Source organism: Acanthopagrus latus, chromosome 7 (assembly GCF_904848185.1).
Source record: "Acanthopagrus latus isolate v.2019 chromosome 7, fAcaLat1.1, whole genome shotgun sequence".
Lineage (NCBI taxonomy): Eukaryota > Metazoa > Chordata > Actinopteri > Spariformes > Sparidae > Acanthopagrus > Acanthopagrus latus.
Window position 1 is genome coordinate 1575067 of NC_051045.1, and position 12263 is coordinate 1587329.

The 12263-nt window shown below is 38.4% G+C and overlaps 4 protein-coding genes across 4 annotated transcripts in view; 3 read left to right on the forward strand and 1 right to left on the reverse strand.

Annotated features, from left to right (window-relative positions):
• LOC119022489 (putative C-type lectin domain family 20 member A) overlaps positions 1 to 12263 on the reverse strand; it is an 826153-nt gene that overhangs the window by 683212 nt on the left and 130678 nt on the right. The gene's annotated exons all lie outside the window — the stretch shown is intronic.
• The window catches only part of LOC119022462 (macrophage mannose receptor 1-like), a 409060-nt gene that overhangs the window by 293326 nt on the left and 103471 nt on the right, over positions 1 to 12263 (forward strand). The window lies entirely within an intron of this gene.
• Positions 100 to 5513, forward strand: LOC119022484 (polymeric immunoglobulin receptor-like). The gene is made up of 6 exons (XM_037103432.1): positions 100 to 307; positions 528 to 869; positions 1233 to 1556; positions 1912 to 1992; positions 2674 to 2789; positions 3579 to 5513. The coding sequence occupies exons 1-6, from the start codon at positions 268 to 270 to the stop codon at positions 3690 to 3692; spliced, it is 1017 nt and encodes a 338-aa protein (XP_036959327.1). The 5' UTR covers positions 100 to 267; the 3' UTR covers positions 3693 to 5513.
• LOC119022483 (polymeric immunoglobulin receptor-like) lies at positions 6596 to 11629 on the forward strand. The gene is made up of 7 exons (XM_037103431.1): positions 6596 to 6678; positions 6899 to 7240; positions 7556 to 7879; positions 8215 to 8274; positions 8632 to 8685; positions 9322 to 9437; positions 10419 to 11629. The coding sequence occupies exons 1-7, from the start codon at positions 6639 to 6641 to the stop codon at positions 10521 to 10523; spliced, it is 1041 nt and encodes a 346-aa protein (XP_036959326.1). The 5' UTR covers positions 6596 to 6638; the 3' UTR covers positions 10524 to 11629.

Genomic DNA, 12263 nt, shown 5'->3' on the forward strand with positions numbered 1-12263 from the left:
GAGACTTGTTGCTGTGTGTGTCAGGGTTGTAGTTCACGCCTTTCTTGACAAAAAAAGATTGTGATAACCTCAGATGTCTCAGTTCCCCTGAGTACTTCTTCATTCCTTTAACTAATTTATTCAGAACAGGAAACAAGAGGGGAAGGTACGAAATAAGAAGTATAAAGTTAAACTAAAGCAACGTCAGTTTTTTGTTAGATATGACAGCCAGAGTGGAAGGAGTGAAGTTACAGAGACACTTTTGTCTCCATCAGGATCGAACTCAGGATGAATATCCACCACGTTCTGTTCTTCTGCTTCATCTCAGGTGAGGAGTGATTACCTGTCTGTCTCTTTAACGCAGCACCACACGCTGCTTTGGGTCGATTTTATTTGTAGATTTGTTTGAATGTTCAGTGACACACGTTTTACAGTTGCTGTTTTCTACCACAGTTTAATTCTAACTAAATATTCAGCAGTCATGTTTTGCTGTTGCTCCAGCTGATACAGAAATGATCATCTGTGTTCTGTGTTCATCTTTCCAACAGCTCTGTGTGGAGACACCGGGCTCGTCAGCGCAAGACTCCACATTTTTACAGGAGCTGAGGGAGGAAGGGGTTCAATTTCATGCTACCTGTCTCGGCCTAAAACTACAAAGTACTTCTGTAAAGAAGAATGTGAAGCAGAAAACACTCTCGTTAAAACAGTAGATATCAGGGCTCAGAATGGCAGATTCAGCACTGAATATAGAGGAGAATCTTCTGGAAGAGGAGTTCTGACTGTGACCATCACAAATCTGACCAAGTCTGACGCAGGACGGTACAGGTGTGGTCTGGGAACAGATCTGGTTCAAGACTCATACTGGGACTTTGAGATCAGAGTTTCAGATGGTGAGTTTTTACTGCAAATACATAAACCAGATTTATTCAGTGAATTCAATGACTTAATATTTATTTTGTCTAGATTTGAAAACATTATAATATGTAATTAATATTTGATTGATAAGAGAAACAAAACAGAGAAAAAAAGGAAAGCAGGAAAATTGTTTTAGAAAGGAATCAATGATTTATACATTTTAAAGACATTTGTGATTTGTAGTTCTGGACGATATTGATAGAATAAGTAATCAGATTATGGGAAGAATTTTAGTCATTTATGTTGTATGAACTTTCAGGGCAGCTCTCAGTGAGGATCTGTGATCAGACTGCAGCATTTCACAGACAGTAACTGTTGACTGTTTCTCTTTTCAACAGAACTGCCATTTCGAAACACTGGTTTTGCCCGTACAGATACTGAAGGAGAGAATATCACATTCGGATGCAGCGGGACAGTTTACAAAAAGCAGAAGTTCCTGTGTAAGGATGAATGTAAAACAAAAGAGGACATTATCATTGAAACTAATGGCAACAGAACTCAGAGAGGCAGATACAGCGTTGAGTATAGAGAAGGATCTACATTTGGACTCTATGTGACCATCACAAATGTGAGCAAGTCGGACACCGGATGGTACAAGTGTGGCTACGGCAGAGCTTTGTCTCCAGATTCATCCAACAGAGCCCCGGTACTCGTCGTTGGTGGTGAGTTTCTATTGAAATCATGAGCGCTTCCTGATCTCCATAACAACTGTTCATAGCACATCATTTAAAGTTGATGAAGTGCCCTCTGGGTCATTGTTGGAGTGGCGTCCTCCAAAGGTTCAGTCGTTCACAAGCAGGATTGGAGCGAGGTTAACACTCGAAACACATTCCTTTATAAAGGGGATGACAACACGGGCTTAGGAACACGTCAAACATTGATTTATTATGTTGTTTAATTTCAACAAACCTACTTCAAATATTCATAAACATTTACTCTAACATGACATTTGATTCTGCCGTGTTTTGTGTGCATCTGCTTGATTGAAACTGTCAGTATGATCTGTGTTCCTACCAGCATCAGACCCGTCAGCCTCCTGGACAACTCAGAGTTTCACACCTCCATCAGTTTCCCCCGTAACCAGCAACCAGGGAACAGGTACAGTACACTTCATTAAGGCCTGTTAAGAGGAATGACGGAAATATAAATACTGAACTCTTTCAATGCATATGAAAAAAATACAACTATCAAGTTAATGTCTAATTCTAAAGTCTTTCCTATCATGGCAGGATCATGTAGAGGAGGTGGGATGTCAGTTTAATACATAATACACTTCTAATTTCACATGACATGTGAGACATAAATGAGAGAAGGAAGCTTTTTTTTCTTTATGCACTGGAAATACATTTTGTGCAGCTTCCTCTCTTCGCGTGTTTTTTGCTTTTGATGCAGTTTTTGGCACAGTTTCCTCATGCTGACAACACCACTGTTTATGAGCTCAAAGAGAAATAATGTCTTTGTTACTAAAGACAATTCTGAAGTAGAGTTTATGATTCATTTACACGAGGCATTTTTTGTTGCAGCGGTCACATGAGATGTTTGATGTCGTCTCAAAGGGTCGATTTCAATCATGAAATGTCGACTTTATCCTCCACAGCTCTAAGTTTTTCTTGAAGTGCATAATGACTCCTGGCCCAGATACTGTTCTGATAATATGGATGATGTGAAACAAGTGAAAAAGATTCATTTATTTTATCTTATTTGATCGGGCCAAAGTATTGTTCTCATTAAGTTCCTTGAAAGCAACTTCTTCTTTTCTAACCCTGCTCTCTCGCCCAGTGCTCCTCGCTCCTCGGGTGGTCTGCGTGGTCGTTATCATCGCGCTCTCGGCTGCTGTCCTGCTTCTCGTCAACAAACTGAAGACAAACAGGACCTCAGACAACATGAACCTGGAGGTGACCTTCTGTAAATGACTCTGTCTCTCTTTAGTATTGCCAAAGGTTTAAATGCATCAGTTGCCAGTGTCAACACAGACCGTAAACATCAGGTTTCTGTCTCTGGACGTCACCATATTAGCACCAGTGACCTAATCCAAAAAAATGCCAAAGAAGGTGGAGCATTGGTGGAGCTGAGGGGAGCCAAACGCAGAGAGTAGAGAAGAGTCACGATCATCACAAGATTTATAAAGACTTCAGATAGTTCATACAGTGTCTTTAAATGGATGAATACACAGAGACAGAACCACAACACAATCACCTAATTGTAAATTTTAGAGTGAATATCATTGTGTCTCTCTTAATGGGGAAGTTAGCTGTTACCAGAGCTAGCATATAACCAGAGTAACAGCTTACTAGCTGCCATTAGCTAGTTAGCTCAGTCAGCAGTGCAGCTAGCAGTCTGGACGGGAGGATGGAGGCCGAGGGAGTGTTAGTGTTTACACTAATACTATATAATATTAGGACGAGGGCAGGCAAGGGTTAGCTGGTTAGCATGCTATAATCATTGAAAGAATGTAAACAAGTATGAAATATTCACATTACATTTAAAAGTTGTAAGAACTATGACAACACTGTTTAAAACACTGGTTTAAAAGTATACATGTTAATAATTAACATAATTCAATAAAGCAATAAATGTCTTTTTAAATAAACACATGTACGTCATTTTAGTGATTATGTTGGTGCTGTTTTGTTGGTGTTCTTTTTTTGTATACCTGGAATATAAATAGTTGTTTACATTTTCAGTGTTTCAGCCACGAGAACCGTCCTCCAGGCGTCACAGGCGAGGAATGCATCTACGAGAACGTCGATCCAGACAGCAAGGATCAGCACAAGAACTACTACACACGACGCTCATGAGCTGCTCTGAATTCACACCTGGACTCTGTTACTCAAGACCAAAACTGCAGAGTCTGTATTTTGAATTTTACAGCCTATAATGTGCTGGCAAGGTTCCATTTTATGCATGGCCGTATCCAGCACTGAGGTCACCGAGGTCCGGACCTCGGTAGTGGACATCATGAAAGTTTTCCTATAATTTCCTAAACATAACTCTGCTTAAAAGATGCAAGAATGGATGGATGTTTGTTGCTAGGTAGCCTCGTCACTGGCAGAGTTCATGCTGACGGTTCAGATGTCCGTAAATACTTAAGAACCATGGTGCTTTTTCATCCTTGGACTGCGTCATGTGTGAACTCTGCCCTGTTCTAGCCGCGGTGTTGTCATGACTTCATTCATGACTGTGGTAGCATATAAATAGTCATATCAGCTGACCATGCGTTCACTTTATTCACTGTCAGATGAAAATGAAAAGATTGCATCAGGCAAAGCTGAACTTTTGTACTGGAAAAGAGACTGAGGTGTAATTGTCCGCTGTGTCCCTGTGCTGGTCAAAACTAACAAAACATTTTCACAACACAACATAACTGCAAGAGTGAAGTTGCTGTGTTATGCATTTTTGTATTTTTTTTTTCCTTATTCTCTTTGTCTTTGTCATATTATCTTTTACACTGTATAACAAAATGAAAGGAAAAAAAACAGTGATCAGATCAAGTAGGCTAAATAATGTAGTCAAAAGGATAATTTTGTATTTAAGTCAAACAAAATGCAGCCGGGCCCCCCGAGCATAGATGTGGTCTGCGTAGCAAATTTACATTTTGGACCTCTGTATTTCTAAAATCCTGCATATGTTTTGCTTTTTTTATTGTATCATGTTCTATTTTTTGTTGTTTTTTTTCTTGATTTTTCTCCTTCTAAACTTTGAGCAAATAAATAAGTGCAGTCCAATAATTTAGGCCGTGTTGTATTTTGTAATGAAAGTCAAGAGGAACCAGATTTACTTCTGACTGTTATTTTAAATGTATTTGTCACACTTTACATTGTGTTATGTTCACATTTTCCCAAAATGTTATTGAGTGATGTCAAATTGGTGAAACAGCGCCACTCTGGAGTCAAATGGGTGGTAAATGTCAGTCAATCTGTGTGGTGAAAGATGGTACTGCACCTTTAGGGAGGACAGAAGGGACAGAAAAACATAAAACATATCATTCATGAAAAGCTAATTTATCTTGTTGATCCATAAAAATGTCAAAGAAATACATGAAAATATCAACGTGTTTACAAAAATACTGCAGTGAACTGAAACCGTGACTGATTTTTCCTCAAAGAAATATTTGTCATGTTTGTCACATTGCATTTTTATTCCTAAAATGTGACCAAATAAGTGACAATCAACATTAAAAGAAGTACTGATGTATCTGTTACAGGTTATATCTTCAATATAAATCAAAGGTGGTAGATTATTTTATTTCGTTCAACATTGATTAAATACACATGATTTTGAACATACAATTATGTAACAAAACACAACTAATAAGATCACTTTCCTGTTATTTGTATCAATTTATTATAACACTAACTGGCCATATTTAAAGGTATTTTCATTGTGTGCACACGTGTAAATAAATCTCCTCAAACAGTAAAAAGACAAAAAAATAAACAAGATCTTGTGTAAAATATTAGCTCAACTTTATTATGATGATTAAAAATCACTGTGCCTGTGCTCTGAATTTGTAACTACTCTGCAGTAGTTTGTGTCCATGTTTGATGCCGTCAGACTGACTGGCCATCAAACCCAAGAACACGTTCGTCTGACGCTAAAGTTTCAGTAGAGATGTTCAAATCAAGTAAAAACCACAAATTCTCTTCACTTTTAACTTGAATCGAATCAAAGCAAATAGCAAATGGCTCAAAGTGGCAGTTAGTAACCTAAATGATTTTAGTTAATCAAATGGTTATAAATCTGACTGATAAATCAATTCTCACTGCATTTAAATTGTTTATGAGTACAAAATGAGCAGTGGGGTTAAATGGAAAGACTTCTGGCTAAAGCGTTCAAGATGTGAATCTCAAATTTTGGTTCTGTCCAAATTATGCAAAAATTAAAACTACACATTCATGAATGTTTGCCAACAGTTGATTGACTCTCACGGGGCTCCATGTGTGATCCACTTTACCTCAGACCAGCACCAAGGGCGGCACTCTAAAAGAAGGGAAAAGACGGTCAATTCACATAATCAGTCTCAGAAAAAAGGTGCTGTGTGTGTGTGTGTGTGTGTGTGTGTGTGTGTGTGTGTGTGTGTGTGTGTGTGTGTGCGTGTGTGTGTGTGCGTGTGCGTGTGTGTGCGTGTGTGTGAGTGATGCCATGCCATGCAAGGTCTCTGAGTCTGTGTGAAGCATAATTACGTCAAATTAGGAAACTACCAATAAAGTGACCTGAGATCACAAACAGCAGACAAACACATCAGTCTAACCTGTGTGCAATGACTCAACCAGAGTTAAGACCTGTGCTTCGCTGTTGGCTATCTAGGCCAACTTTAAACACCAAAGAAGTAGCTTAAGATATATATATGACATAGAATGTCCCTGTTCCTCTTCACAGCCTGAAGAATGTGTCTGTGTTCTCTCTCTACAGGATAATGTGGCTAATCACACTCGTACAGTCAAATCTAATCCAGTACAGCAGCTCTGCCATGAATTCTACCTTTGCAAGTCTAAAATGACTTCCGTCTTTATTTCTCAGCTACAGCGATTGAAATTGATTGTATTGAAAAACGTTTTATCGGTTCCCTTTGGTACTTCTTCATTCATTGAATTAATTTATTCAAAACAGGAAATAAAAATGGGAAAAAGTAAGAAATAAGAAGTACACAGTTATATTTAAGCAACTGCAACTTCCTGCATGATAAGACAGAGACGACTGATCGAAGTGACAGACGGTTTGTCTCCATCAGGATCGAACTCAGGATGAATATCCACCACGTTCTGTTCTTCTGCTTCATCTCAGGTGAGGAGTGATTACCTGTCTGTCTCTTTAACGCAGCACCACACGCTGCTTTAGGTCGATTTTATTTGTAGATTTGTTTGAATGTTCAGTGACACACGTTTTACAGTTGCTGTGTTCTACCACAATTTAATTCTAACTAAATATTCAGCAGTCATGTTTTGCTGTTGCTCCAGCTGATACAGAAATGATCATCTGTGTTCTGTGTTCATCTTTCCAACAGCTCTGTGTGGAGACACCGGGCTCGTCAGCGCAAGACTCCACATTTTTACAGGAGCTGAGGGAGGAAGGGGTTCAATTTCATGCTACCTGCATCACCCTAATACCACGAAGTACTTCTGTAAAGAAGAATGTGAAGGAGATGGTATCCTCATTAAAACAGAGGATATCAGGGCTCAGAATGGCAGATTCAGCACTGAATATAGAAGAGAATCTTCTGGAATAGGAGTTCTGACTGTGACCATCACAAACCTGACCATGTCTGACGCAGGACGGTACAGGTGTGGTTTTGGAACAGATCTGGCTCCAGACTCATACGCAGACTTTGTGATCAGAGTTTCAGATGGTGAGTTTTTACTGAAAATCCATAAACCGGATTTATTCAGTGAAATCAATGATGTGGGAATATTTATTTTATCTATATTTAAAAAGAATAGAATGTGTAATTGATATTTGATGGATAAGAGATTATGGGAAGTATTTTAGCCATTTATGTCGTATGAACTTTCACATTTTGAAGTTCAATTAAAACATTGTCCCACCAGTCACAAACTGTGGTTGTACCAGGCAGCTCCCAGTGACTCTGTCAGTGTGTGTTCATGTAATGAAGGACTGCAGCATTTCACAGACAGTAACTGTTGACTGTTTCTCTTTTCAACAGAACTGCAATTTGGAAACACTCATTTTTACCGTACAGATATTGAGGGAGAGACTATCATATTAGGATGCCCTCATACTCTCTACAGTAAAGAGAAGTTTCTGTGTAAAGGTGAATGTAGAACAGTAGAGGACGTTCTCATTGAGACTGATGGCAACAGAGCTCAGAGTGGCAGATACCACATTATATACTTAGACGGATCTATATTTGGACTGTATGTGATCATCACAAATGTGAGCAAGTCGGACACCGGGTGGTACAAGTGTGGCTACGGCAAAGCTGTGTCTCCACATTCATCCAACGCGTTCACGGTCCTCGTCATTGGTGGTGAGTTTCCACTGAAATCACGAGCTCTTCATGATCCACTGAACATCCTTAAAAGAAAAAGAAAATAGTGAAAAGTTGCTTTATTATTTAGTTCAAAAGCCTAAAAACTGCTGTAAATGTGGTCACATATGTTTTCATGTCATTGTCCAATCTAAATGTTAAATCTCAATCTAAATGTTAAATCTAAATCTGAATGGTAAATGTCAATCTAAATCTTTAACATTCAACATTATAAACATTTGCTCTAACATGATATTTAATTCTGCCATGTTTTGTGTGCATTTGCTTGATTGAAACTGAAATTTGATCTGTTTCTGTGTTCCTACCAACATCAGACCCGTCAGCCTCCAGCACAACACCATCAACTCTCCCTGTAACCACCAGCCAGACAACAGGTACTCTACACTTCACCAAGTCCTACGTCCTCCTGAGCTGAAAGAGAAATAATGTCTTTGTTACTAAAAACGATTCGGAGGTACAGTTCCTACGATTTGTCTGCACGAAAGGTTGACTTCAACCTTGAAGTGTCGACTTTATTCTCAACGTGTCAAAGTTTTTGTTGAAGTGCATGATGACCCCAGGCCCAGACACAGTTCCGATAATGTGGATGATATTAAACAAGTAAACAGATGTAATTTAGTTTGATCTCATTTGATAAGGTCAAAGTATTGTTCTCATTAAGTTCCTTAAAAGCAACTTCTTCTTTTTTCTAACTATGTTCCTCTGTCTCGTGTCTATGTTCCTACCAACAGCACAGAGTGACACACCTCAGTCAGTGTTCGCTGAAACCACCAACCAGCGAACAGGTACAATACACTTCATTAAGAGGAAGTACAGACATTTAAATACTGAACTCTCTCAACACAGAAGAAAAAAATAGAACTTTCATGTCTAATTGTTAAAGTTTTTTTTTTATCATGACAGAAGCATGTAGAGGAGGTGGGATGTCTTCATGATGCAAAATACTCTCAGTTTTATACACAATGTGAAACAGAATCTTCTCTATTTCACATGACTTTAATGCAGAAGAGTATCAGGACCAGTGGTGAGAAAAGGTTGAGAGAAAATAGTCAAAAACGATGTCGGTTTTTGCTTTTGATCTGACGCAGTTTTCAAAGCCCTCACGCTGAAAACGATACTGTGTTTATGAGCTAGAAGAGTAAAGACGATTCTGAAGCACAGTTTCTACGGTTCACTTGCACAAGGCATTTTGTCGACTTCAATGTTGAAATGTTGACTTTATTCCCAACATATCTACATTTGTCTTGAAGTGCATAATGACCCCTGAACCTGATCCTGTTCTGATAATATGGATGATTTAAAACAAGTAAACAAATTTCATTTATTCTTATCTTATTTGATCGGGCCAAAGTATTGTTCTCATTAAGTTCCTTAAAAGCAGCTTCTTCTTTTCTAACCCTGTTCCTCCGTCTCTCGCCCAGTGCTCCTCGTTCCTCTGATTATCTTTGTAGTCATTGTCATCGTGCTCTCGGCTGCTGTTCTGCTGCTCATCTACAAACTGAGGAGGAACAGGAGCGTAAACATCATGAAACTGGAGGTGACTTCCTGTAACTGACTCTGTCTGTCTTTAGTATTGCCAAAAATGTAAATGCATGAACCCAATCCAAACAAAATGGAGAAGGAGGTGGAGCGTTGGTGGAGTTGAGTTGAGCCGAGAGGAGTCGCGATCGTCAGAGGATTCACAAAGATTCAGATAGTTCTTAGAGTCACTTTAAATAGATGAATACACAGAGACAGAACTACAGTGTTTGGCTCTTTTCTGTACGTTCATAAAGCGAAGCAGAGTTCTCCTCCATTCAACAGTAAATATGAGAGAATTATGGTAGATTACAGGTTTGGAAGAAGGGAAGACAAATCCACTCTGTGCTCTCCTCGACTCTCGATGTTCATTCCTCCAGCAGCTTCCTGGTTCCTGGTTAACACTGACAAAAAATGGCCTCTATCCCTTTTATTATTTGTCTAATATTTTCATGAAAAAATATCCAAAAAACACAAAAACATCTGTGATGTCAGGATCAGGAATTAGCTGAGGTGAAGCCCAGCAGACGCCTCACAGCTCGCTGTCTCTTCCACTCACGACATTATGTGTAACTTTAATCCTAAATATCATTTTATCTCCCCAAAAAGATGTAATCAGTGGAGAAGTTAGCTGTTAGCCAGCATATTACCTGAGTAATAGGCTTACTCCAGCTGCCGTTAGCTAGTTAGCTCATTTAGCAGTGCAGCTAGCAGTCAGCATGCTAACTTCAGTATCTTTGCAAATAACAAATGACAAATTTGACATTTTCTCACATTCTGCTGATAATTTTAGTTTATTGTGAAAATGTAGCTCCTTTATGACTCATTTGTACGATAGTTAATCATCCTTGTTTTTAAAGTAAGCATGTTGATAATTCAATAAACCAATAAATGTCATTTTAAATACACACATCTACATCATTTTCGTTATTACATTGGTGTTGCTTTGTTGGTATGCATGTTGTATAGCTGGCAAATAAACAGTTGTTTACATTTTCAGAGTGTCGTCCATGAGAACCGTCCTCCAGGATCCGCAGGCGTGAAAACCATCCACGAGAACGTCATTCCAGGCCGCAAGGATCAGCAGCACAACGTCTATACTTAACATGTATGAGCAGATCTGAAATCAGACCTGGATTCTGTCACGCTGGACCAAAGCTTAAGAGTTTTGCATTGCAGCTTATGATGTGCTGGCAGGGTTTCATTTTATTGCTTTTTTTATTGGATAATAATCTGAGTTTTTTAAGAAAGGCTTCACAGGCTGTTCTTCATCTCCTCACCTGAATATGCACGTCATAATTCAGGCCAGGCTTTCATTTTGTAATGACAGAGAAACCAGATAACTGATTGCTATGTTGAATTTATTTGTCACTCTTCATTTAGATTATGTTATGTTCAGTTTTTACAAACATTTTATTGAGTTATGTCAAACTGGTGAAACAGCTCCCGTCTAGATCTGATGGGTGGAAAACGTCAGTCTGTGTGCTGAAAGATGCTCCTGTACTTTTACAGTAAGAAGGGACAGAAACACATATTTTCACTCTCACCAGTAGAGTTATTTATCCATCTAGAATATTACTGTGTGTGGTCGTGGAAATGTAACTACGTGGTATTCACCTTGTGGAGGTAATCTGAAATCACCAATACAACATCCCTTACTAATAATAATCCACAGACTTTGTTCTGAGCAGTTTAATGTAGGAACTACTTACTTACCGTCTTCAGAAGGAAGTTGAGTTGATGCCTGTTTCCTTCTGCACAGCGGCTGGTGGATGTAGTTCAGTTGAAAGAAAAGTAGTTCCCACTGCTCACAGTAAAGTTCATGGATTGTTTCCAGGTACTCGGTCATGATTTGGGCTTCTGAGTTTTTCACATGTATTTTCTATTTTTATTTTGGCGCTTTCTGCACCACAAGTTGGGTGATATCCGAGATCTCTGCAGCTGATTTCACCAAACCTCTGCAACTCAGACCAAACTAATTATCTAGATAGCAATAGCAATGTATTTTGGGGAAAGACTGAAGAATATAACAGCAGGTCATTCAGGTGAAATGACAGAGATGGTAAGTTTCTCTAGAATCACTGATATATGGCCGTGCCTTCTGGAGTGACCGTGTTTTCTTTCACTGACCCTGTTTACTGTGTGAGATGCTCTGCTAGTTGCTTGTTGTAGTTTGGAAGTTTTTGCTTAAATAAATCACTATTCATGAAACTTTGCATGTAGGTTTTATTTGTCTGTTTGTTTGGTGACAGGCTTTTAACAAAGGGTGAGAAGAAGTTGTTATTTCAACAGTTGGAAACATATTATTCATGAAAAGCAAATTATGTTATCGATCCATGAAAATGTCAATCTATAAATACATGACTTAATACAAATAACTAAATACAAATACTATAAATACATAAATCTGACTGATAAATCAATTCTCAACACACTGCAATTGTTAGTAAGTAAAAATCAACGTCTGTCCCTGTAGTAGAGTAGTGGAGTTAAATGGAGACTTCTGGCTTTATCTCTGTCCAAGTTATGATAAAATCAAAACTGCACAGTTATGATTGATTATCAACAGTGTGTCGCCTCACACGGGGCACCATATGTGTGTCACACACTCTACATGCAACATGAACCGGTTATTCATTCATTCATTAAATTAATTTATTAAAAACAGGAAACAGAAATAGGAAAAGGTAAAAAAAATAACAAGTACACAGTAGGATATACCTTAAATAAATTAAAAGTGGTATATTATTTCATTGAATTCAACATTGTTAATTAAACACAATTTTGTACATACAATTATGTAATATAACACAACTAATAAGAACACTTTCCTGTGATTTGTACA